At 43.7% G+C, this 23,317-nt stretch overlaps 3 protein-coding genes and 1 long non-coding RNA gene across 4 annotated transcripts; 2 read left to right on the forward strand and 2 right to left on the reverse strand.

The window, feature by feature from the left end:
* Positions 1–76: 76 nt before the first annotated feature.
* On the reverse strand, positions 77–4,773 carry LOC136432130 (cysteine-rich motor neuron 1 protein-like). Its single transcript, XM_066423141.1, has 4 exons — positions 4,561–4,773; positions 3,889–3,965; positions 1,688–1,815; positions 77–413 (listed from the first exon to the last, which is right to left on the reverse strand). Exons 1-4 carry the CDS (start codon positions 4,764–4,766, stop codon positions 270–272), a joined length of 555 nt encoding a protein of 184 aa, XP_066279238.1. The 5' UTR covers positions 4,767–4,773; the 3' UTR covers positions 77–269.
* A 471-nt stretch (positions 4,774–5,244) lies between these two features.
* On the reverse strand, positions 5,245–10,622 carry LOC136434000 (von Willebrand factor C domain-containing protein 2-like). Its single transcript, XM_066426646.1, has 7 exons — positions 10,500–10,622; positions 10,063–10,178; positions 9,427–9,566; positions 8,751–8,869; positions 7,824–8,003; positions 6,942–7,121; positions 5,245–5,326 (listed from the first exon to the last, which is right to left on the reverse strand). The coding sequence occupies exons 1-6, from the start codon at positions 10,578–10,580 to the stop codon at positions 6,948–6,950; spliced, it is 810 nt and encodes a 269-aa protein (XP_066282743.1). The 5' UTR covers positions 10,581–10,622; the 3' UTR covers positions 5,245–5,326; positions 6,942–6,947.
* Positions 10,623–14,279: 3,657 nt separating this feature from the next.
* Positions 14,280–15,817, forward strand: LOC136432131 (uncharacterized). The gene is made up of 2 exons (XR_010755455.1): positions 14,280–14,383; positions 15,489–15,817. It is a non-coding gene; the product is annotated as an uncharacterized lncRNA (long non-coding RNA).
* A 2,619-nt stretch (positions 15,818–18,436) lies between these two features.
* LOC136434001 (kelch repeat and BTB domain-containing protein 8-like) lies at positions 18,437–23,099 on the forward strand. The gene is made up of 4 exons (XM_066426647.1): positions 18,437–18,646; positions 19,179–19,318; positions 19,792–20,373; positions 20,927–23,099. The coding sequence occupies exons 1-4, from the start codon at positions 18,485–18,487 to the stop codon at positions 21,780–21,782; spliced, it is 1,740 nt and encodes a 579-aa protein (XP_066282744.1). The 5' UTR covers positions 18,437–18,484; the 3' UTR covers positions 21,783–23,099.
* The last annotated feature ends 218 nt before the right edge of the window (positions 23,100–23,317 follow it).

Raw genomic sequence — 23,317 nt, forward strand, 5'->3', positions numbered from 1 at the left:
TTGTGGTTCATTGTGTCAGCTGAGCAGGGGTGCCCAAGCATTTGTGTGACTTTTAAGGAATTCACATGCACAAACATGATGTCATTGTGTAATAACTTGATTCTTTATGGCTTGTTTTCTTGCTTACTTACTTTCTTCATTGATCAACCGTTTCATTTATTGATTTATTGATTGATCTTTTAGTTCATCCAAAGATCTATTGATCTATTGATTAATTTATTGATTGATCGATTTATTGATTGACTGATCGATTGATTGATTGATTGATTTTACAGATGTGTCGGGTGGCAGACCATGCAGCACTGTCCCGGGATTTTTACGGGGTTGGGGCAGGGCGGGGCCGGGCAGTCCTGGGTCACGCATCCGGGGTTCTGCCCGGCGACAGGACAGTAGCACCACGTACAGTCGTCCACCTGTAGATAGAACAGAATAACAGTGTCCATGACGGCCATTTCCACGAAAATACAGCAGTAGAAATTGTACAAATGGAGTTGTTGCTTTGCCATTGGTTGCTAAGGTATAACTCTGTGGCTGGCTAACTCCTCTGACAATATGATGTATTCATAGGATATGGGAGATTCTTTATACACAACCAGGTATTGATCTCACCTGCTAACGTTTCGATGTCTGTCAGCCACCTTCTTCAGAGCTTCTGACTGGAGTACTGCTTCTCACCGCTATAAGTAGCCGATGTAGGCGGTCTGAATAAGGAAGGCAACACCGGTGATGAACCGAGACGAGGGGGGATACAAACTTAGCCATATTTGGGACAGTGTTCTCACCGCAAAAGCGCCACCTACATCGGTTACTTATAGCGGTGAGAAGCAGTACTCCAGTCAGAAGCTCTGAAGAAGGTGTCTGATAGACATCGAAACGTTAGCAGGTGAGATCAATACCTGGTTGTGTATAAAGAATCTCCCATGTCCTATTTTCTACCAACCTGATGAAATTATTTTCGGAAGGATGATTTATTCATATTCATTCTTATAAACAGAGTGCAATATTGCGTCTCACATCGGTAACGCAAACAACGGTAAATCTCCAGAACAGGGTAGGCCAGATGTTCTGTTTGACTGTTAACGTTTGCGGCTCCAACCAAGCCGACTATCGGGGAGGGACAACCAAATGAGTTGCGCAGTAGAGTGCACCGTGCATAGCCATCTTTTCTTTACTTATTTTTAAATGATTTTTTTCCTGGGCAAATCTAGCTCAGAAAAGTCAATTTTTTCTACTATGTGACCTTTGCCATGTTTTGACATCTGAATGACCCTTAAATCCTGTGTATTCGTTGGACTGATGAGGACAGGTGGTGAAAACATGTCAAACTTCTGGCTGTATCTCGTTACTGAATGCCGGAATTGCCCTCCAGTTTTTTTTTAACTAAACAAACCTGACAAATCCAGCTTTGCAGCAGTGGTAAAAATTCGAGGTTTGAAATGTAGGTAAATGTACTTTAAAGGGATTGTTTTGCATGGCTTAACCATGTGTTGGAAAGTCAATTTGAGGGTCCCTCCCTATTGCGATCAGGGGTGTATCAGGGACGCCGCCTTGCGGAGTTATCATACTTTACACATAGCAAAAATACATCATCATGGAAAACGGGGTAACGTTTAAAGGTATATATTATACAATTTATCTCCTGTATGTCATTCAGGAAGGTCACTTCAGCAGTGACCTTGAATCTCACCTTGCATTGCTCTCCAACTGGGATGGTGACGTTGCCGTACCGACAGCCTTCCGCGTCAGTCACGTGATCACAGTACGGGACCAGGTCAACGATGGGCACCGGTTGGACGCCCTTTTGCTGTTGCTTGGCTAAGAATAGCGCAATAGAATGGTACAATATGTGGTTAGAACATATCCAACCCTCGACTCTAAGAATACATGTCTATGCAAATGCTAAAACCACACATCCCACCGGTGCCCAACATGTATTCTGATGTTCAATAAAACAAATGGGCAGCCCCTTCCGGGAGAGCCCCCATAGACGCTAGCTACAAGTATGCAAAGAAATAGGTGACATTACGTGTTGTAACGATGACTGTATACAGTAGGGTATAGCTTTTCATGATCTGAAAAACAAACAAACAAACAAACAATTTTTTTTCTCAAGTTTTCTGTGATGGTAGGAGCTGGGCCCAAAAAGTGCTGATGAGGAGTGATAAAGACAGGGATATCTCAAGTTGACAGTACCTATTTTGACGCCACCACTTAGACATGAACATAAATAGAAAAGTAACAAGAGTCTTAGGACCCAAAATCTCCATGAAACGTTGTTTTTCTATTAAACCAGTTCCCCCCATTCTATATCGCTCAATGGTATGACCCACACTGCAAGGGGAGAAGTCTGACCTACTTTTCTATAAATAGCTACTGACAGATGGCGTGCCACATGACAACACTGCAGATATAGATTTTCCTCATTACTTATGCAAGTCCAATTTGCATAATTTGCAGTTCATTGTATACATCTCTGCTTAGGCTACCTGCATAGTAAATAACATGAAAATCTGTCGCTCCTTTCTTCAGTTATTCTCCTTTGAAGATTTTGACAAATACGCCATTAGAGTTCCAGTGACACATACCAGGGGGCCCAAAATCGACCATGACCTTTCTCCTCCCGACACCTACCCACATACCAAATATCATTACAATTCATCCACACGTTCTATAGTTATGCTGATTTTAAGCATCCGGTGACACATACATACACACACGGTGACACAAACATACACACACGTGCACACGCACGCAAACACACTAACTTTGCATGATTTGCACTTCAGTGTGTACATCTCTGTCCAACCTACCTGCGTACCAAATAACATGGAAATCTGTTGTTCCTTTCTTCAGTTATACCCCTTTAGAACATTTTTACAAATAGGCCATTGTAGTTCCAGGGACACAAACTAGGGGGTCCAAAATCGACCTTGACCATTCTCCTCCCAGCGCATACCCACATACCAAATATCATTACAATCCATCTACACGTTCTACAGTTATGCTGACTTTAAGCATCCAGCGACACACATGCAAACGATTTACCTCCTTACTTATGCAAATTAGGTCTCATTTGCATAGTTTGCACTTAAGTGTGTACATCTTGGTCTAACCTACCTGTGTACCAAATAACATGACGATCTGTCGATCCTCTCTTCAGTTCTTCTACATTGAAGATTTTTAAAAATACGCCATTGCAGTTCCAATCACAAATGCCAGGGGGCCCAAAATCGACCTTGACCTTCCTCCACTTAACACCCACCCACATACCAAAAATCATTACGATCCATGTACAGGTTCTACAGTTATGGTGACTTTAAGCATCCGGTGACACAAACATACACACAAATACCAAACGCAAGCCAAACAGTATATCCATGAAAAAGCCTTTTTTCATGTAGATAAATATAAACACTAAGTGTAGACCAAATAACCTAGCGTGCTAAAGCCCCCCTCTCATTTGACCCGCTACGTCCTAATGCTAGGGTCATATTTCCTAACCGGGGCCCGGAAACGAAAAATCAAAGTGTATGTCCATGAATTTGCACAAGATATGCTCTTAAATAATACCAGGTAAGTTTTGTGTTTTTGTTGTCTTTTATATCATACTTTTCGTTCCCAAAGACTGTCCGGCCGGGCCCCGGATCGGAAATGTGACCCTAGCATAACCTAGGTTTGTGTTACTCTTGACTTTTTAATGGAAATATCATGCAAAACGTGCAAGTATATGAACAAAAAGACAACAAAACACACAAAGCTTTAAAAAATTCTTTTTTTGTCTATGAAATTCGTTGAATGCTTTGTCAATTCGATCGGCCGCGGCGACGCCGCCAGAGGGCCGCGGGTCCAGTGATAGGGGACTTAACAGAAGCAAATTCGGGCCCTTACCTCCGTTCCCTGCATCCGGTGCGTCCCGCTGGCAGGTCCCCGACACGGCGTGCGTGCACGTCAGGCCGCTAGCACACCTGACACGGGGTTCACAGAGACACGTCAGGAGACCCGTTTCTTCATTCATGCATCAAATTTCACTCTACAAGAAATAGACCGATGCTGTCGAACACCATATCGAACGAATAGAAGACCCATAGAACCCCCTGTTCTTTTCAGTGGCATTATTTTCAACCTAGCCGCGGCGGCCATGTTTGGTCCGTCAAGCCCTGTTTTTGACGGAGGTGTTCGAAATCGAACAGGGGGCGTGGCTTTGGGATCGGTCTATTAGGACAGGGCTACAGCTGAGTACTTTATACCTCCTAATTCCTTATTCAAGAACGATGGACTCCTTGTAGCTCAGCCTCACAGTTGAGCTCCTGTCTCCGATTAGTTTTCTTTTTACTTGACCCCAATTCAATTCCCGGGGATAAGACATCTCGGTTGGGGCTGCATCCGTCTTTCGGAAGGGACGTAACATGGGGGCTAGCAACCCGCCCATCCCTATTAAAATATACCCTGCTATTGAAACAACAAGAAAACCTGCTGCCCAATGTGAGAGAGAGAGAGAGAGAGAGAGAGAGAGAGAGAGAGAGAGAGACGCAGGCAAACAGACAGACAGGTCCTACTCACCCCGGCAAGCTGGCTGCAAGCCCGCACGCCTCCCCCTCCTCCGGGCGGCACACCAGGCACCCGCACGGGTCGGGGCCCAGCTCGCAGCCGATCGGCCAGGCGGGGCACCTCGGTCCTCCGGTTATGGGGTCCCAGGGGCAGCCATTGGAGAGCGGGGCGGACCGTCCGACCGCCAACAGGAGGAGAAACAGAGACGCGACTGCCATATTGTTTTGTTATAATTACTACTGCGTGTACTGTGGCGTGTGCTGAGGGTGAGAAAGTTGGTGTTAGGAACAGGTGTCTGTAAGTGTTGGGGAATGGGAGGGGCTTTGACCTTCAGTGAAGCCGGACGGAAAAAGGTCACTTTATCTTGAGAAAAGGGAGCTGTGTTTTAAGACTAAAGTTACGATCTTGTTTGTTTTATACAATATGTTAGCAACGATTCTGTATCTATTCAGGTTTTCTTGAGTTGATTAGATTGGCTGCCTTGCTTTGTTTATCTCTATATTTCAATGAATAAAGAAAAGGTTCTCACAAAGGGTTGTTTTCTCAAATTAGACCAGATCGATGTATTTGTATTAAGAATATATTGAACAAGAACAGAGAACCGCAATATGATATATACGTCCTGTGTGTGATCTGTTAAGGATTTATTGAAGAAAAAAATAGTCTGGGAAAGAAAAGACAAGGTGAGCGACAAAGTCTGATTGAGACCAAACTTTATTTGGGGAAACTCAAACATCGACCTTTCTCGTCAAATCACCTCGTTCCTGGACTGATTCACCTGAAAAATATACAACATAGAGGAGATTAGAACCATAGAAAAAATTGGGAAATCTTACAGGCGTTATAATACGTCATAATATGACGTCATGATGTCGTTAGACCGTTACGGGGTGCACTTTCTTTGCTTGACGTTCAGTTTGTTTGTGGTATATCGTTTCGTTAGTTTACGACGTACCTTCCGTTAGAGAAACATGATGAAGGAGTCCATCATGATCAACCATCCCTTGTAAACAGCCCATGTGCTCAGAACTTAACATACCAAAATGAACATCGATGTTTTCTGTCACAGGTTTGATCGTACATGTAGCTTGATCCTGTACCTTAATCAAACCATTCATACGGTGATCCGACATGTAGAGCTAGTAAACATGTTACAAAATGCTAGATCCAAGATCCCGTGATCTCTCACCTCGATCAAATCGTTCATAAAGTGATTCGACATCTAGATCTAATAACATGTATATCACAAAATGTTAGATCCAAGATCCCGTGATTCCGTACCTCGATCTAATCGTCCATAATGTCATCCGATATGTAGATCTAATAACATGTATATCACAAAATATGAGATCCAAAATCCTGGGATCCCTCACCTCGATCTAATCGTCCATAATGTGATCCGACATGTAGATCTGATAACATGTATATGTCACAGTAGAGATTGGAATCCAGTAGAGTCCGGAACTCTACTAGTAGAGACTGGAATTCCAATTTCTACTAGTAGAGTTCTGGACTCTACTAGTTGAGATTGGAATTCCAATCTCTACTAGTAGAGATTGGAATCGGGATCTGAATATTGGGATTCCAATCTCTACTAGGAGAATACTACCAGGACAATCTCCAATTCTAATAGGAGAAATTCGGATTGCATCAAAATGTTTTGGAAAAATAGACTGAATCATTTCACACCTAAAATTTCAGCATAGCTAAGCCTACATTCACCATTAATAGTTAAGGCGAATTACTTCATGTTTAAGATATCTGATAACTTTGACATCAACTTTGGAACTGGCTTGGCAGGGGTAAATTAGCTCTTATATACCGAGTCACTAAGGAACTGGAAAAACTGATTCATCACATTGAGTCACTAACTCATAATGGCCGTATGCAAATGTCTCTGATTGACATTTCAGTGGCATTTACAAATAGCCATTCACTTAAGTTGGACTTAGACGGCTATCCCCATGGTTACAATGTGTCTTGACAGAAGGTTTATTAGATATCTAAAACATAAAGTGAGTGAGTAGTAATGGTGAGTGTAGGCTTAGCTATGCTGAAATTTTAGGTATGAAATGACTCCTATTTTCCAAAACATTTTGATACAATCCAAATTTCTCCTATTAGAATTGGAGATTGTCCTGGTAGAATCCCAATCTCTACTAGCAGAATCTGGAATTCTCCTAGTAGATATTGGAATCCCAATATTCCGAACCCGATTCCAATCTCTACTAGTAGAGATTGGAATTCTAATCTCAACTAGTAGAATCCAGAACTCTATTAGTAGAGATTGGAATTCCAGTCTCTACTAGTAGAGTTCCGGACTCTACTGGATTCCAATCTCTACTGTGACATATACAAAAAGATGTGAGATCCAAGATCCCGTGATCCCGTACCTTGATCTAACCGTCCATGAGATCATGCCACGGCCAGAGAAAGTCGATCTGGCTGCAGACCGGGCAGCATTGCCCCGGGACGTGCTCGGGGTTGGAGCAGGGCGGGCGGGCGCAATCCTGGACGGCACACATCGGCCTTTCCCCCGCAGCCGCGCAGCGGCACCACGTGCAGTCATCCGGCTGTAAGGTGGAAGCAATGACGACATAATCATGATAATCTTCGTCACCTTAGATTTGGGACCCTGAACGAGTTTTTTATCTTTCGTTTTAAGAAAATGTCTCTACATCCACACGTTATGGTTTCTCAAACGTTCCTCCACACCGGGTCCCATTAACCATCACTGAACCGGGACGGGGATGGGGGCCGCGCGATACCCACTTCCAACCACCTTTGACCCGCAGAGATTAGAGAATTGCTTAGGATTTCTAACCCCAATGAACATTTAGAAATACCTTTTTTCATTCATTCAGAAGACATCAAATAAGATAAGCAGACAAGACAGCTACGGAATCAAGTTGATCAACTTACATGTAACTTATAACAACAATCTTTACTGGCACAACAAAATTACAGCGACTTTCGTAAGGTCTACTACACCTATACATACATACATACATACATACATACATACATACATACATGCATACAAACAGATAAGTGCATACAAATGAGTTTGTTTACATAAAATCATACAGGATAGAGCTAGCAACATATCGAAATTTAACGTGTCGTATACTTATATCCACGCCGCCAATGGACCGTTCCCGTCGAACGCCATATCGAACATATAGAACCCCCTGTTCGAAATAGAACAAGGGGCGTGGCTAATGGTGTTCGCCTGGAACGGTCCATTGCACAGCAAGACAAGTCCCAGCCCTGACCTGATGGCTGGACCCCACGGGGATGGTGATGTCGCCGTACTGACAGCCGTCCGGGCAGACCGGGCAGCACTGTCCGGGCACGTGCTGGGGGTTGTCGCAGGCGGGGGCCATGCAGCTCTGCGCCATGCACATCGGCCTGTCGCCCGCGGCGGCGCAGTCGCACCAAGTACAGTCGTCCGGCTGGTGGTCATAAAACACACCGGTCAGGTTAGCAATGTCAACGCTGTAAACGCTGTGTTTATATATTGATTGTTTGTCAGTTGCGCATATTGCTTGTTTGTATTGGACCACCCAATTGCTGTTATTCATTGTTATTGTTATTGTATCTGTCTATGTAAGTTGTAATTTTTATTTTCAGAGGTGATGTTTTATACTAGCTACTGCCAGAGTGCATCACCTCTGTGTCCTGTGTATTCTTCAGTTGTTTAATAAGCAAAGGTTAAAGGCAAGTATCTCTATGATTGTATCTGCATGAAGTGACATAAGTGACCTGCAAAGCCGTGGCGTTACATCAGGTAACGAGCATATATGTAGAGCTCCGAATTCCAAAATGGCGACCTTGAAAATTGGACTTTGAAAATGACAGCCAAATATCTCTTTTACTATATATATACGTTATCACAGAAGTAAAGATAGCGCCATGGCGAATATTATACACGCTCTCTTCAAAGTTCAATCAACACGTAAAACTAGTGTGGATATCAGGTTACGAGGAGAAGAATACACAGCCTGCAAACTGGTGACCTTGATATTTGGAAACACCCGCTGTCAGGGGAGGAGTCACAACCGGCTACTTGATACTAGTATATAGTCTATGAATAACCCACCGGACGGTATCAAAATGTTTACTTTTCCCGCTAATACATATTTGTATTCGAAGATTTCTGAGCCTTTGTGGAGGTTTCGACAGACGGGTACCGGTCTGACCTGGTAAGTGGATCCCACGGGGATGATGACGTCACCGAACTGACATCCATCCGTAGCGGAAATGACGTCAGTCAGCTGATCACCAATCGTGTCCACGGCGTCAGAGGCTTGGCTCTTTGCTGGAGAAGGTCAAGTCCAGATGAAAGTGTTACTTTTCTTATTATATTTCCGCCACCAGTTTGAAAATACGTGGGAAATTTGTTACTAGGAACGGATTTTAAGTCAATCTTGCCCTGTTGTATATAACGTGTTTGACAAAGACAAATATACCAAAATGTATAAAGGAGAAGAAAATGACCTGAAAGTTTACTGTACATCCAATAATTAGTTGAAATGTATAACTATGTGTTCCATCATGAAGCCCTTGAAAAGAATATAATATGATCGATGAATGTTGTATGGAACATTGGCAATTACAGTATTGTTAAAAGATGGTCCTGGCTAATGTTTTGCCACTGCTGTAAGTATTTGCATTCAAATGTTGTGGACCGGACATATACGTAGTGTAAAATAAGCTGAAGGCGTTCCCACATTCGTACACGATAGGGTGTACGTACAGTTTTGGTGTTATCATTCGAACCCACCTGCACATTGAGAATTCTACCCACTTGGTTACTGCTGTTGCCAAGGTAAAATAAAGGCACAAACAAGCAAGGAAGCAAGTAAACAAACCGACCCCGTGGCCGGCAGGTTCCCGGAGCCCAGGGCATGTAAATGCAGGGGTTGATCATTTCTAGGACGAAGCCGTCCGGACCGGAGACCTGCTGCAGCGAGGGCTCACACTCCGGGAACACACACGTCAGGCCGACAGCACACCTGTACGTACGGAGAGAACATTTGTCAGGCCGCTAGCACACCTGAACGCCAGGAGGAGACACAGGTGGCAAGGAAAAACTTTATAGAAAATTTTGTAAGGTCATCCTGCATCTTTAGGGGTAACAGAGAATTGATCAATTCGTCATCCTTCGAAGCGATCTTGAAAACGTATAACACGCATATCAATGGTTATTTTTTTTTATGACAGAAACTTCTTGGCCAAAGTCAAATTGCAGGTGACAGATTAATGGTGAAAAAGTAAGATGGATGTACAGTACAGTACAGTATTTTGAAAATAGGCTGCTCTATTTTAGAAGATGTTTCTAAAAGAGACTTATCACTTTAAGAAGCAGTTCAAGATAAAAACGTCCCCACTTTTGGTGAATATTTAGCGCCAGTACCTGCTAACGCCGTGTGACCGTTCTCATAACTCTTTCGCACACCAGATTTGAGATAAATAAGCGACATATCGTCGGTAAACGGGCTAAGTACCCACCCGGTGTGTCCGTTTCCACAGCTCTCCCCCTCCAGACTGGCGCACACGTCACAGCAGCCGCACACGTCGCGCGTCAGCTCGCAGTCCGTCGGCGGTGCCGGGCAGGTGAAGTCCGCCTGCATGTGGCAAGAAAGGAAAGGGATCTCGATCCAGTTTAGCTCAAATGAACTCAATGAACAGATGAGCTACTCTTCCACTAGTCGTGACAGAGAAGACAGGCGCTATGTACAGTATTTACAGGTTCATTGTACCGGGGAAAATTCCCCAAACTCTTTTCGACAAGCATAATGAACAGTGGACCAGGGCTTAACGTCCCGTCCTAAGGACTGCGAGCCTTTCCGGTAGCGTGGATGTCGGGTGAGCGACACAGCCGGGATCGAACCCGGGGCTTCTAGTTCCAGAGGTAAGATCACTAACCACTGGACTACATACGCTACCTGCATGTGACACGGGCAGTACAGCGACAGCGAGCCGGCGTAACCAACCGCCAAGAGGAGCAGAAGCGCGCTCGGGGCCATGTTTCCTCTCGTGCGGTTAGACGAGTTGTGAGAGAAGGAGTGAGAACGTTGGCAGGTGCGGCCAGGTGTGAGGGACAGGTGTTTGTTCTATATACGGAAGCCGGAAGAGGCGCTAGCCTGACGTTCATTAAACTACAATGTACACCAGAGTCAACTTATAAGCGTTGCTGAGTAAAACCTTGATACTTTGTGAGAAGGGTGTTTCGTAAAGACAGGATAGAAGATGGACCTACAATTGAACAGGTGGTTGTTTCTGTACGGAAGCCGAAGTCGAGGCTGACGCACGGAGAAAGCCGTTAGCCTTACGTTCCGATTGAAAAAAACATCCCTATTAAAGATTCCGATTAAAAAACTACCCTAGTCAACTTATAAACGTTGCAGGAACTGCATGTGAAAAATCCTGATGCTTTATGAAAGCAGAGGGGTGAATCGTAAAGACTGGATGGAAGATAGAACTACAGTTAAACAGGTGTGTTGTACAGGTGTTTGCTCTGTGCGGAAGCCGGAGGTGAGACTGACGTACGGAGGAGGACGTTAACCTTACGTTCATGAAACTGTCCCAGTCAACTTATGCTAGGGTCACATTTCCAATCTGGGGCCCGGCCGGACAGTTTTTGGGAACGAAAAGTATGATATAAAAGACAACAAAAACACAAAACGTAACGTTACTTAGATTATTTAAGAGCATATTTTGTGCAAATTTATGGACATACACTTTGATTTTTCGTTTTCCGCAAACAGCCCGGCTGGGCCCCGGTTAGGAAATGAGACCCTAGCATTATAAGGGCCCGTTGCAGATATTCTGTATTAGTTGCGTATAGACATTTTTGGGGTTTAGGTTAAGTTCGCGACCGAAGAAGTCATTTTAAGGTTCGATAACGCACTACGGTGGGTCAAAGTAGAAAACAACCTTTTTCCTGCAAACTTTACCTAAACTAAAAAAAAAGGGAATACGCGCAAGTCATACGGATACACCATTCACAGTACAGACTCCCAACGGTGTTGCACACCCGTTCTGCACACGTTCTGTTTGCGAACGTTAAACCAACAGGTCACGTAAGGTCACCGGCTTGCAAGTTTTCTCCTTGGTATAAACAGCGACACCTACCGACTTTGTAGTTACCGACTCTAAACCTACTGAAACCATGTCGTTTAACACTGGGGAACAAACAAGCAAACATGTAGACACAGGCAAACAAAATAAATGTCAAGACTGGAGGAATATTTTTACAATCTGTTAAAGATCCAACGCATAGTTTTGGGGTAAATTCCTTACACTTTAACATTCCTTTCAAACTGTCTTTCACAGCTGATTTACGCAAATTGCAAGGAGTTGTGTGGTGTAAGTAAACTCGTTTTGTTGCTATGCTGTTTGATATGTTTAGCACGATTTTAGAATTGATATCAGTAAAGTAAAGAGAACCACCATGTATTAAAAGATGCTTTGCATCACATTGACTTTCAAAGCTGACTTACGCAATTCTAAGAAGATGTGTGGTGTTGTTACTATGACGGGTTAGTTCACCAGACGAAACAAAACGAGTGGAACTCCACGCATCTGCTTGGAGATAACACAACGCGTACACGCCAGACCATCTGAACACACAGACCTGGACACGGACGGTTCTTTTCACAAACACACTGAAGCCGCGGAGACGTAAACATCGCCCACACTCTGCCGTCTGAGGGGTGCCGTCCGGGATGGAGGTCTCTAAGCTGTACACGGCCTGGCTCTGCGTTATCCTCATCGGTAAGTGTTTCATCTAGCTGTGCTAGATATTGACATATTAGATTATGTATCAGCGCTATAGCATTGTTGATAGGTGGAGACTATACTTACGCCTCAGTACTTAAAGGACAGGAAATGTTGGGATTCCAAACACTGAGGGAGATGGAAGTAGCAGCACAGCACGGGAAGATTTTGGAAGAATACTGTTGCCGGCCGATACAACATAAGCTTTCTGGGAGCCTAAGGTCTAAGATCTAAGTTAACGATAGGTACAGATCACACATAGCCAGAAATAGGAAGGAGTGGAGAAAACCGGTGCCGTAAGCGGACACCAGAGACCTCGACCCTCAAATATGATGGGGAATAGGCAACGGTAAATTGGTGAGGCAAACTTTGCGATTAGAATGTAGTTAATTGTACTTTTGTAGTGCAGTTATAAACTACACAGTATTTTTAGTCTGTTGGGCTTACTTTCAAGACCTCTAGGAGACAAAATCCCCACGGAACATTGCTGATGTTTTTAATGAGTCTCCTGGCCCTCGGAATTGTCCTGACCGTCTCAGTTCTTCACATATGTTCATCATATGCTCTGAGTCTGATTTAACGATTGCTCCCAAGGGCCAGGCGTGAGATATTTCAAAGGCGTACATATCATAATACAGTTCTGTAGTAGTGCTTTCCCGTATCGTATCGTATCGTATATCAGGTTTTGAAATGGAGCATTTGAAAAGAGATCTAAAGCTGATAATTTGAGTATGTACCGTTTCGCGTTCACCTGCGTCCTGTATTCAAGATAAATAATTTATTTATCTGCTACTTTGTTTACATATTTGTTCATTCACGCCTTCGCCTTCTTGCCACACTATGTTCAAGCCTTGCTTTTAGCTGAGACCTGTCTTCTCATTCTTTTGTGTGTTTTTTTTTGTGTGTGCCTGTTTGTCTGATGCAGTATCTACCAGCCCAGCCCGTACCCAGGGTACCGTCAGGACGAGACGCGACCTGTTCTCTCTGTCGGGGATGATCCGGTGCGTGACCGGGCGCAGCGCCCTGCTCATGTACAACAACTACGGGTGTTTCTGCGGCAGAGGGGGGTGGGGGGCGGCGCCCGTGGACGAGACAGACAGGTGAAAAAAGGGTTAGGGTTAGTATTGTTTTATCATGACAGAATCTAAATGATCCTAAATATCACAGGAAAAGAGGGCTTTTTGATCTTCCACTGTTTCAGAAAAAGTCAGTATCTGGACTAGAAAAGTCACATTTATATTGTTCTTCATAGTTTGTCCATCCTTTTCCTGTTACTTGGGATTAGCCCCCGGAAAAGAATTTATTTATTTATCTATTGGTTCGGCATGTTGCCAGGGTTACCCAACTAGCCAGAGGCTATCACTAAGGGCGAACTCATGTGCGGCCGACTGTAGGTTAAAAGAATTTGCAATAGAAATATCATTAAAAGTAAAGAACGGGACAATGCATCAAAAAAACTTATCGACTTATCGACCTCCTTTATAACAAACATTGACAGGTTCGAATGACTACTCACTTCGCTAGGACACGTGACTTCGCGAACACATAACGTCACGTGCCTTACGTGATTGGTAATTCGGACGTGAAGAAGGCGGCTAAAAACAAGCTTACCGTCAATCACAGACACAGAGATCACCGTTTTTAACTAGGCTAAAGCTTGCTTCCAATAGTTTCGCTAAATCTGCAACCCTTTTAAACCTCGCCAGGTGTCTCTGCGAAGACGATGAAAATTTTCAGCCATTCATTGTCAGTATAGGATAGTGACAGATAATGGTTCGAAAATCCCATCTCCAAGCAGATGTTGGGATGCAAAATTGTTACGTTTTTCTTATAGATTCCCGTTTCTTTTACAAAGCCAAAGGGAGGCAGTTTGAAACAGAAACGGGCAGCTGAATGAAAACGTAACGATTTGGCCTACCAACATCTGCTTGGATATTGTCATCTTGTAGGTGCTGTGCTGCCCATGACAGCTGCTACGCCCTGCCCAGCTGGTTTGGCGGCATCTTCATCCTGTACAGCTACAGGTGTGTGGACGGAGCCGTTACCTGCAGTGAGTACCTGTAAACTACACCTGTCCAATACACTTGCACCTTGATCTTTACACCTGTACATTACACCTCTTCACTACACCGACATACCTTTTTTATCCTGCAACGCTCCTGTGATGCGGATTCAAGTTATCTCTCAAATTGCGTCGCCTTATCAATATCATGTCCGTCGATTTTACTTAATGTCTCACCTGCGATTTCTTCATCTATTGTTATATACTCCTTTTAATGCGAAACGTGTTAAACAGTTACACGCAATTCAGCCATTGGCTGCTAGGTGGTATTGTGTAATAATGTCGAATTTGAAATTATAGATCATTTATATACTTTTTTTACTACATCTGCATGCTACATAGCTGCACACTACACATGTACCCTACACTTGTATGCTATACCAAGGACTTGGCTATACATGCCCACTAAACCTGTCCACTATAGCTGCCTGCTACACCTGCTCTCTATACATGTGATACACCTATTCACTACACCTATACACTACACCTGCTGGCTACACCTGTTCACTTCACCTTTACATTACAATTGTACATTACGACAGTCCGTTAAACATGTCTACTACACCTGTTCGCTACACCTGTCTGCTACATCTGTGCAGCTGCCCAATAAACCTGTCCACTACACATTTGCACTACACCCATATAAAATACACCTGCACATGACACATTTTAACTACACCTGACCACTACATCTGCCCACTACACCTGGTAGTACGCTACACCTGTCGGCAACATCTGTGCACCTGCCCAAGACACCGGCACTCCACACATTTACGATACACCTGTATGCTACAGATGACCGCAATACTTGTGCACTATACCTTCCCGTTACACCTGTTGGATACATCTGTGCACCTGTCCGATACACATGCCGGATTCACCTGTTACTGTTAGCTACATACATTTGTAAAACAGCCGTAAAACACATGCAGTCAGGCGGACCCCCTACATCTGCTTGGGAACTAGGGTCCGGTTCACACACGCGTTTCCAAATTAACTCGGAGTACACTCCGAGTGTACTTAGAAATGCGTGTTTAAACCCAGCATAGGAGTTCCCAGCAACTAAATTTGTATTAATCTCTTCCCCGTCCAGCCAGCCGTAGCGCCCTGCGGCGCCGCGTGTGCGAGTGTGACAAGGCGCTGGCCGCGTGCTTCGCCTGGGCCCCGTACAACCCGCAGTACAAAAACTACCAGCACTGCGGCCAGCAACGGACAACAGGGACCGGACCGGAGAGCCACACCGACCGGAACACCTCTCACACCCAGCCCACAGACGGGCCGTTATTTAGCCATTCCTAAAGCACGTACTGATTTTATCGTAAACTTGCTCCTTGCAAGTATGCTGAAAAATGTATACTGTGAGGCCCTCAACCAAAGAACAAGCAGTAAAAGAGCAGAAGTAAAGAAATGTTGTTTGGTTTGCCGTGTTCTGTGTGTTCAGTTATTTGTTCAACCTTCTTGACCACTTAGATTTCATAATAAAGGCATTTTTTGTGCAAACTATAATTTTTTTTCTCACACTCGCATCAGTTTTGGGGTGGCCAGAAGATTTCATCCATTCAACCTTCTTGGCCACGTAGATTTCATAATGAAGGCATTTTTTTTGTGCAACATTTTTCCCCACAGTTGCATCAGTTTTGGGGTGCCCAGAAAATTTCATCCATGTAATCAAATCAGCGTGGCCTGAAGAGCATTGTCAATCTCTATATAACGAGGTCTCCATGCCTAAGAAAAAAATTGTGTTTCCGGCTACCCGGCCGTTAATCATGGATTTGAAGAAGTGGACTGGTCATACAGTAAACCAGATGGCCGGACTGGCATAAGACCGCCAGCAGTGGAGAACCTTCACTGAACGCTTTGCTGCCCCAACTGCTGACTAAGCTATGGGAGAGAGAGAGTGAGTGAGTGAGAGTGAGTGAGTGAGTGAGTGAGTGAGTGAGTGAGTGAGTGAGTGAGTGAGTGAGTGAGTGAGTGAGTGAGTGAGTGAGTGAGTGAGTGAGTGAGTGAGTTACACGGCCGACCCTAGCAATAACCTGCCTTTTTTGGTCGACCGTTGGCAAGGGACATCAAAATCTGAATGTGAAGTAATCGATGCACTTTTTCGTTCAGTTTATTGATATATTTCTGCTTATACAATTACAGTATGATGTTAGAAATACCAGTGTTTCCATTCGCATTTCATTTCTCTATTGTCAAAATTTATTTGTTAGATCACTTTCATCATCATCTTCTTGCGTCCGGATTTGTTTCGGATCAGTTTGACCGAAATTAAGAAAAGACAGAAGACAAAGGAGACTCCCTACCTACAGACTACTAATTTTTTTAGGACAGTCATCGGAAACACAACAGTTTTTCTTTTCATGCTAGTCTTTATTGTTTGTGGCGAGCCATCTGAACATTTCCCGAAACATGTGACGTTACAAGTCCAACCAGCTGATGTATCACTACGTGGATAATCAGGTATCAAAATTGGTCAAAGGTCAAAATTGGAGGGAAACTGGTCACACGTTCGCACGACGATTGTTTCTTCGATACTCAGGCTCTTACAGTTGACAAACATGTACGAAATACATCATGGATACCCTAAGGAAGTTCTCGGTGCTCTTAACGACCAGAGGAAGCGGGCAGAATTGACTGATGTCGCCCTGGAGGTGGGAGGGAAAAGGTAAGTTGCAAATATATCAAATTATGGGGGAGGGGGGCGGGGAACTGCCTTTTGAGACTTCCAACTTCAACTTGCTGAAGATTCTGTAGCCTTATTTTATACCGACTGCAAAGTTTTATCCGCTCACACCGGGAAGGACCAATACTCTTTTCGATAAGTGTGGTGGATTCTTTAATATACTCGAGGTCCAACACATTGGCGCTTATCAAACATGGAACCTCCATTTTAACCCATTTCGGTTTATGTTTGTGTGAAAGGCTTTTTGGCAAAGTGTCATGTCCTCATCCTATGTGACATGTCCTCATCCTATGTGACTGCAAGGCTGCAATAGAATCAGTCACAGGTACACAGCAAGTCACTGCATACAACAGCCTTGTACATAGCATCAGAAACAAGCTACGCTCCCTCCATCTACAAGGACACACAATACAGTTCACATGGTGTCCCGGTCACATGGGCATACCTGGTAACGAGATTGCAGACAAAGAGGCAAAGTTAGCAGCAGCTGAAGCTGCTAACATCCAGATGAACGCATCATGGACAAGACAACAGGCCACGAAACACATTGAAACTCAAGCACACATGAGATGGGACCGAAGAACAAAGCTGAACACAAAAAGCGAACACATGCAGAAGATAGCCATGAACATGAAGAAGAAAGGAAAAGCACTTGGAAAGAGACGCACACAAATCAACATCAACCGACTAGTCAGTGGCCACACTAAACTCAATGCCTACCAAAACTGGAAGAACCCTGAGACGTCTCCAAACTGCCCTAACTGCGACGCCCCGGAGACTACCAACCACTTCCTGTACCACTGCGCCCGCTATGAAAGGGAAAGACACCAAATGCTGCAGGAGATCGAAAGCACATACGAGACCTACGGCACGCCAGCGGAGAACAGACACACGGACATCGTCACTCTAGCTGGAATGAGAGAAGACCTCACAGACGTAATCAACACACAGATGTACAGAACATTCTCCCAGTACATCGAGAGCACTCGCAGATTCGACGTGCTCAACTGAAACACATCCAGCAACACGTGCACGCTACCTCAAGTCACCAAGTGCTAAAAACCTAGCGAGAAATCAACAAGAACTGAAACCTAGCGACCAGCACAGCACCTGGAGACCATGTCTAACGAAATAATAGACGTTAAACAAGGACAACAACAACAAAAAGCAAAGTAGCTAATGTCTTTCTCAATAAAACTATGTATAATACCTCTGACGAAAAGTCCACACCGTGGAAAGGCCGGAAAAGTTCATACCATTCCCTCGCCGCCACTCGCCAATTCCTTGCACCCTATACCCTTTGTAGAACCCCCCACCCCCTGTATACAATATAACGTTAATCTTGTTTTCTCAGTTTCCCGTGCCATCGCGCCGTCCTGGCATCGTGCAGTCCCTACTTCCGTACCATGTTCACCAGCGGCTACGCAGAGGCCAAACAGGAGGGGATCAGCATCCAGGATGTGAGTGAGGTAGCCATGGCAACCATTCTAGACTACGCCTACACCGGCTGCCTTCAGACCGAGCCAGACCAGGTCCAGGCTGTGATGTCTGCAGCCAGACTGTTACAGGTAAGATCTTAACAGGCCCATGTAATCTTTCAAGACTGAATAGATGACATCTTCAGGCATATTATTTTTGTTGTGCTTTGTATAAGGAGGTTCATGATTCTAAGTACTAGAATGCGTGTGTTGCAAAATGTATTGTAGGTAATATGTCAAACTCAAAGGTGAAGACCACTGAGATATAAGCAAAACACATCTGGACATTGTTCGAGACAAGAACATAGAGGCATTCACCTTTGACATATGATATCACCCTCAATGCATGTGGCTGTGTATAAATACTAAGAAAATTGAATCTCCATTATATACGCTGTCAAAACTAAACTTTCCCTACCCCAGATTATGCAATTGCATGGCTAGTCTCTAGTCTGTTGATAAGAACATTTGAACTACTTGGTCCGCTGTCACTCAATAAGCAGATATGCAGCTTGTACTATTCAGTACAGACCTGGTGTGTTACGCCTTAGGCAGTTTACAGGGTATGCAATACAAACAAACAAACAAACAAAAATGGTGACTGTTTTTCTTTTACTCTCAGATTAATTTTGTATGCGGTAAGGCAGCAGAATACATGAAAGACAAGCTTGAGGTGACCAACTGTGCAGATGTGTTGATGTATGCTAACATGCTGGCGGACTCTGCACTACTGGAGGCCAGTGGGAGGTACATGGCATCCAGGTAAGCTCCACAGCTGTTGTTTCAAGGTATTTCTTTTAAGAGATACGCGTATGTTAGCCTATTTGTTTAGCATTTAGACTTATTTTGCATTTCTATTCCGTAGTTGACCGTTCGGAAGTCACAGCACTTTTTGTTGTGTCAATAAAGCTTCTCTCTGTATTGGACTGTTTTTTTGCCAGCTGTATTGTTGTACTTTATATCATTTGGAATATAAACTAGCACAAACAGATTTTAACTTTGTATAGTGGACCATACACAGATGTCACCCTACTTAGAGTAAAGAAGCCTTGGTATACTAGGATGGCACCCAGGCAAAGGGATCTAGGCATACCACATCCAGTTGAGAAATCACATTACCACCCTACATGTAGTATCACAAGTACTCACTTTAAAAAAATACAATCACAAGACATCCTCTTAACATGTTTAAAATACTTTGAATCAACCCATTGGACATGCTATAACTTTTTCAGGTTCAACCAGGTGGTGCTACAACCAGCCTTCCTTCAGTTGACACTTCACCTTCTCCAGTCACTGCTCAACAGGGATGACCTAGTGACCAACTCAGAAGACTACGTTGTCCGAGCTGTTCTAAGATGGATCCAATTTGAGCAAGAAGAACGCTTGCAGCACCTTCCTGCCCTCTGCAGATGCTTCCGCCGTTCCTTCATCAGCTCAGACCAACTTGCAGAGATTGAGAATAAGTGCCCCTCAATAGACTGCAAGTTGGTTTACAGCGACAGCAGAACCCAGCGCCTTGGGCAGGTGCGGACTGAAATGCAGATTTTCCTTAGAGAAAATTATTCAGGCTACAATGAAAATTCCCGTCGGACTGCTCCTTGCTACGACCCTTCCGCAGGTAAAAGATACGGAATCAACATGCCTCACAGTCTGGAGAATTTCTCTGTGACAACCACTCCTGATGATGAGCTGTACCTGGCAGGGGGTTGTGTTATGAGCGGGGTTGTCAGGACCCGGCAGAAGACATTTTACCAGTACAATCACCTGTTCAATACCTGGGAACCAAGGTGTGAGATGATTGCACAGAGGGCCAGGTAGGCATATCTCATGATCGTTCAAGCTGCTTCTTTCTTGGATAGTGAAGATATGGGTGGAAATCCTTCAGGAGTTACATTAGTCCAGTACCCACTTTTTTGTCCTTATTGAAAAGAGATATTTCTTTGGCAGTGAACCTGTATATACTGTAGAAGGCATCTGCCTGTCTAACTATCATTAGTGGCCAGCTTGCTTTTCTGTAGATGAAGTGATGAATTTTCATGTGATGAACTGTAGTATGATATTGGCCCTGGTATTGGAGTTGAACAGATATATGTATTACCAATCATTTAGAGGCGGAACACCAACAATAGAATGAGGTAAAGGTAAAGGTAGTCCCATAGCCTTTTTGAGGCTGTAGGGGCAGTAGGTAATTATCCATTTTTACGACATCATGTCGCAAAAATAGTATTGTTAGGTTGAAGATACTGCAAAAAGATAGTTTATGTATTGTTTTCTGTTGGTTCATGTGGACTTGACCCCTGCAATCTTTGCTAGTGACGCCAAGCCAAGAAGAGACTCGGTAACATTTCCTGTATCTGTCTTCCCCAGGTGTGGTCTGGTGTATCTGAAGGGGTACATTTACGCTATCGGTGGTGATCGCGAAATAACAACAGCAGAGTGGACAGCAGAGAGATATGACCCAAGTCTTGATGAGTGGACGTCCATTCCACCACCCCCTCAGTCCGTGTTCTCTGAACTTTGCGCTGTGACTCTTGATGACAGCATCTATGTGATAAGTCAGGAAGGCTGCTTCAGCTTCAGTACCACAGACAACACATGGAGCAAGATACAAAACATGTGGAAACCAGCAGTGCGTCCTCAGGCCATCGTGTATCAGGGCTGCATCTACTGTATGGACTGCTACAATGACAGCTGTGGACATGCCTCGCCTTATATAGAGGTGTACACGCCTACAAACGACGGCGGTTATTGGTTGCTCACCGGAAAACGTTCTGTAACCTTTGACAAAGCAACGATGATGAAATATGCTGACACCATATACATTCTCATTCTACTAAACGATCGTAAGAACGAGAGACAGTCTAAGATGTTCTATATTCAGTACCGGCCGGAGACAGAATCTTGGCGGTACCTACAAGACAAAGGCAGGATGATGGTTCCCCCAATGACACGGTGGATGGATTATGGGATAGGGATGGATTGTGTGACAGCAAGGATGACTCCAAAGTGCCTGGGGGATGATTTTGAATACAGAATCTTTGACGTTTGCCTACCCTCTGACAATGAAGACGAATCTGGGAGCGCCTTCAGTTCTTCAGAGTCATCCGGAAGCGAAATTAAAGATGACAGTCACTGTGAGGATGACGTGTCTGACCAGGAGGACAACGATGAGGACAACAATGACAATGACAGGGGGAGTGGAGGTGACAGCGGTGACATCTGAGGCACTCAGAACATGATGGAGGAGAAAACTGATTGATGATATCTTTAATCAGAGCAGATGACAGTGACATTAAGGATGACGTCTCCGACCAAGAGGATAATTATGAGGACAACCATGACAGTGAAAGGAAGATTTGAAGCGGCAATAGTGACATCTGAGACACTTAGGGCAGAAGAATAAAAGAGAAGTTTTTAAACACATTCTCATTGCCAGATGACAGTGGTAGTGAAGATGACGTCTCCGACCAACAGGACAGCGATGAGGACAACAATGACAGAGAAAGTGGAAGTGACAATGCTGACATCTGAGACACTCAGGACATCACGACCGATAAAACTGATTGAATCAGCAGTGTGATAATATCTTTAATCAGAGCGAATGACAGTGACATTAACGATGACGAGTTTGAGCAAGAGGACAGTGATGAGAACAACAATGACAATGACAAAGAGAGTGAAAGTGACAATGGTGACATCTGAGACACGACATCACGTCCAACATGTCCAATTAAGCTGATGGAATCCGCAGTGATGATATGTTTAACCAGAGCAAAAGAGAAGTATTGAAACACTTTCCCATTGCTGGAAGATAAACCAACACAAACACTGATGATGAACACATTCCACAGTTACATGGAATACAGACCAGGTGTGATACATGTTGATACTGATCACTCTAAATCTGTAAAGACGCTGCAAAATATCATTCAGTTTAGGCCTTTTAGATCATAAATTCTACATGACTAGCCTATTTGGTTGTGTAGGTTAAGCTACTGAACCTTTGATGCATGTATTTAGTGTGCTATATTCCTTTAATTTGCGGTTTGCATAGATAACATTTTTTTATTGATTTATTATCAGTCCTATACAATGTAAAAAAATATTGCAACAACCAAAAGGCCTAACAATGGATTGGTGAACATGAATATGTAACATTTAACCTTCTGCTTAACTCTTATAATCAATACAGATTTGTCGTTAACAAGCTATTGCAGTAGGGAGAAGGTTAATACTTAATACAATTTTAAACTTCTCTCCAACACTAAGGTATACACAGGGTCAAATTTTCGACGACCACTGTCGCCTTCTTTAGGATCAATTGTATTACGATTACTACCAACACAGATGAGCTTCCATTATAAGGTTAATACTTAGTTGTTGTGTTACTAGAATAGTGTACTTATCATGTAGAAAGTTAGTCATCTTGTACATTTCTCTCTCCATTTAATCTCCAACAGACGTCGCTCATGTTGTCTTTTCTCCTGTTAAAGACTGAATAATTCTCATTACGAAAGAAAAATTACACTTGGACGGTTATATTTGAATTTTGTATCTATTATTAGTTATAAACAATAGTTAGACTTAATCTATGTTGCAGACTTTCTTGTCCCGTAACCAAAGCAAAAAAACGTAAAAAGAAAACGTTAACTGAAGAAAACGGCCGGGGGAGCCTACAACGAAGGCTAAGATAGACTTGGATTTTAAGGACATAGACACGTGTCTATAGCTATGAACCTAGACATAAATCAAGCAAGT

Source organism: Branchiostoma lanceolatum, chromosome 4 (genome assembly GCF_035083965.1).
Source record: "Branchiostoma lanceolatum isolate klBraLanc5 chromosome 4, klBraLanc5.hap2, whole genome shotgun sequence".
In the NCBI taxonomy this organism is placed as follows: Eukaryota; Metazoa; Chordata; class Leptocardii; order Amphioxiformes; family Branchiostomatidae; genus Branchiostoma; species Branchiostoma lanceolatum.

Coding starts and splice junctions, on each gene's coding strand:
- LOC136432130 (XM_066423141.1), bottom strand. CDS start 4,766: ATGGCAGTCGCGTCTCTGTTTCTCCTCCTGTTGGCGGTCGGACGGTCC. Junction 1,816..3,888: donor ACCGGATGCAGGGAACGGAG/GTAAGGGCCCGA, acceptor CGCTATTCTTAG/CCAAGCAACAGCAAAAGGGC. Junction 414..1,687: donor CAGTTGGAGAGCAATGCAAG/GTGAGATTCAAG, acceptor TTCTATCTACAG/GTGGACGACTGTACGTGGTG.
- LOC136434000 (XM_066426646.1), bottom strand. CDS start 10,580: ATGGCCCCGAGCGCGCTTCTGCTCCTCTTGGCGGTTGGTTACGCCGGC. Junction 9,567..10,062: donor TGTGGAAACGGACACACCGG/GTGGGTACTTAG, acceptor CCGTACGTACAG/GTGTGCTGTCGGCCTGACGT. Junction 7,122..7,823: donor CCGTGGGGTCCAGCCATCAG/GTCAGGGCTGGG, acceptor TCCACCTTACAG/CCGGATGACTGCACGTGGTG.
- LOC136434001 (XM_066426647.1), top strand. CDS start 18,485: ATGTTCACCAGCGGCTACGCAGAGGCCAAACAGGAGGGGATCAGCATC. Junction 19,319..19,791: donor GGGAGGTACATGGCATCCAG/GTAAGCTCCACA, acceptor TAACTTTTTCAG/GTTCAACCAGGTGGTGCTAC. Junction 20,374..20,926: donor ATGATTGCACAGAGGGCCAG/GTAGGCATATCT, acceptor TGTCTTCCCCAG/GTGTGGTCTGGTGTATCTGA.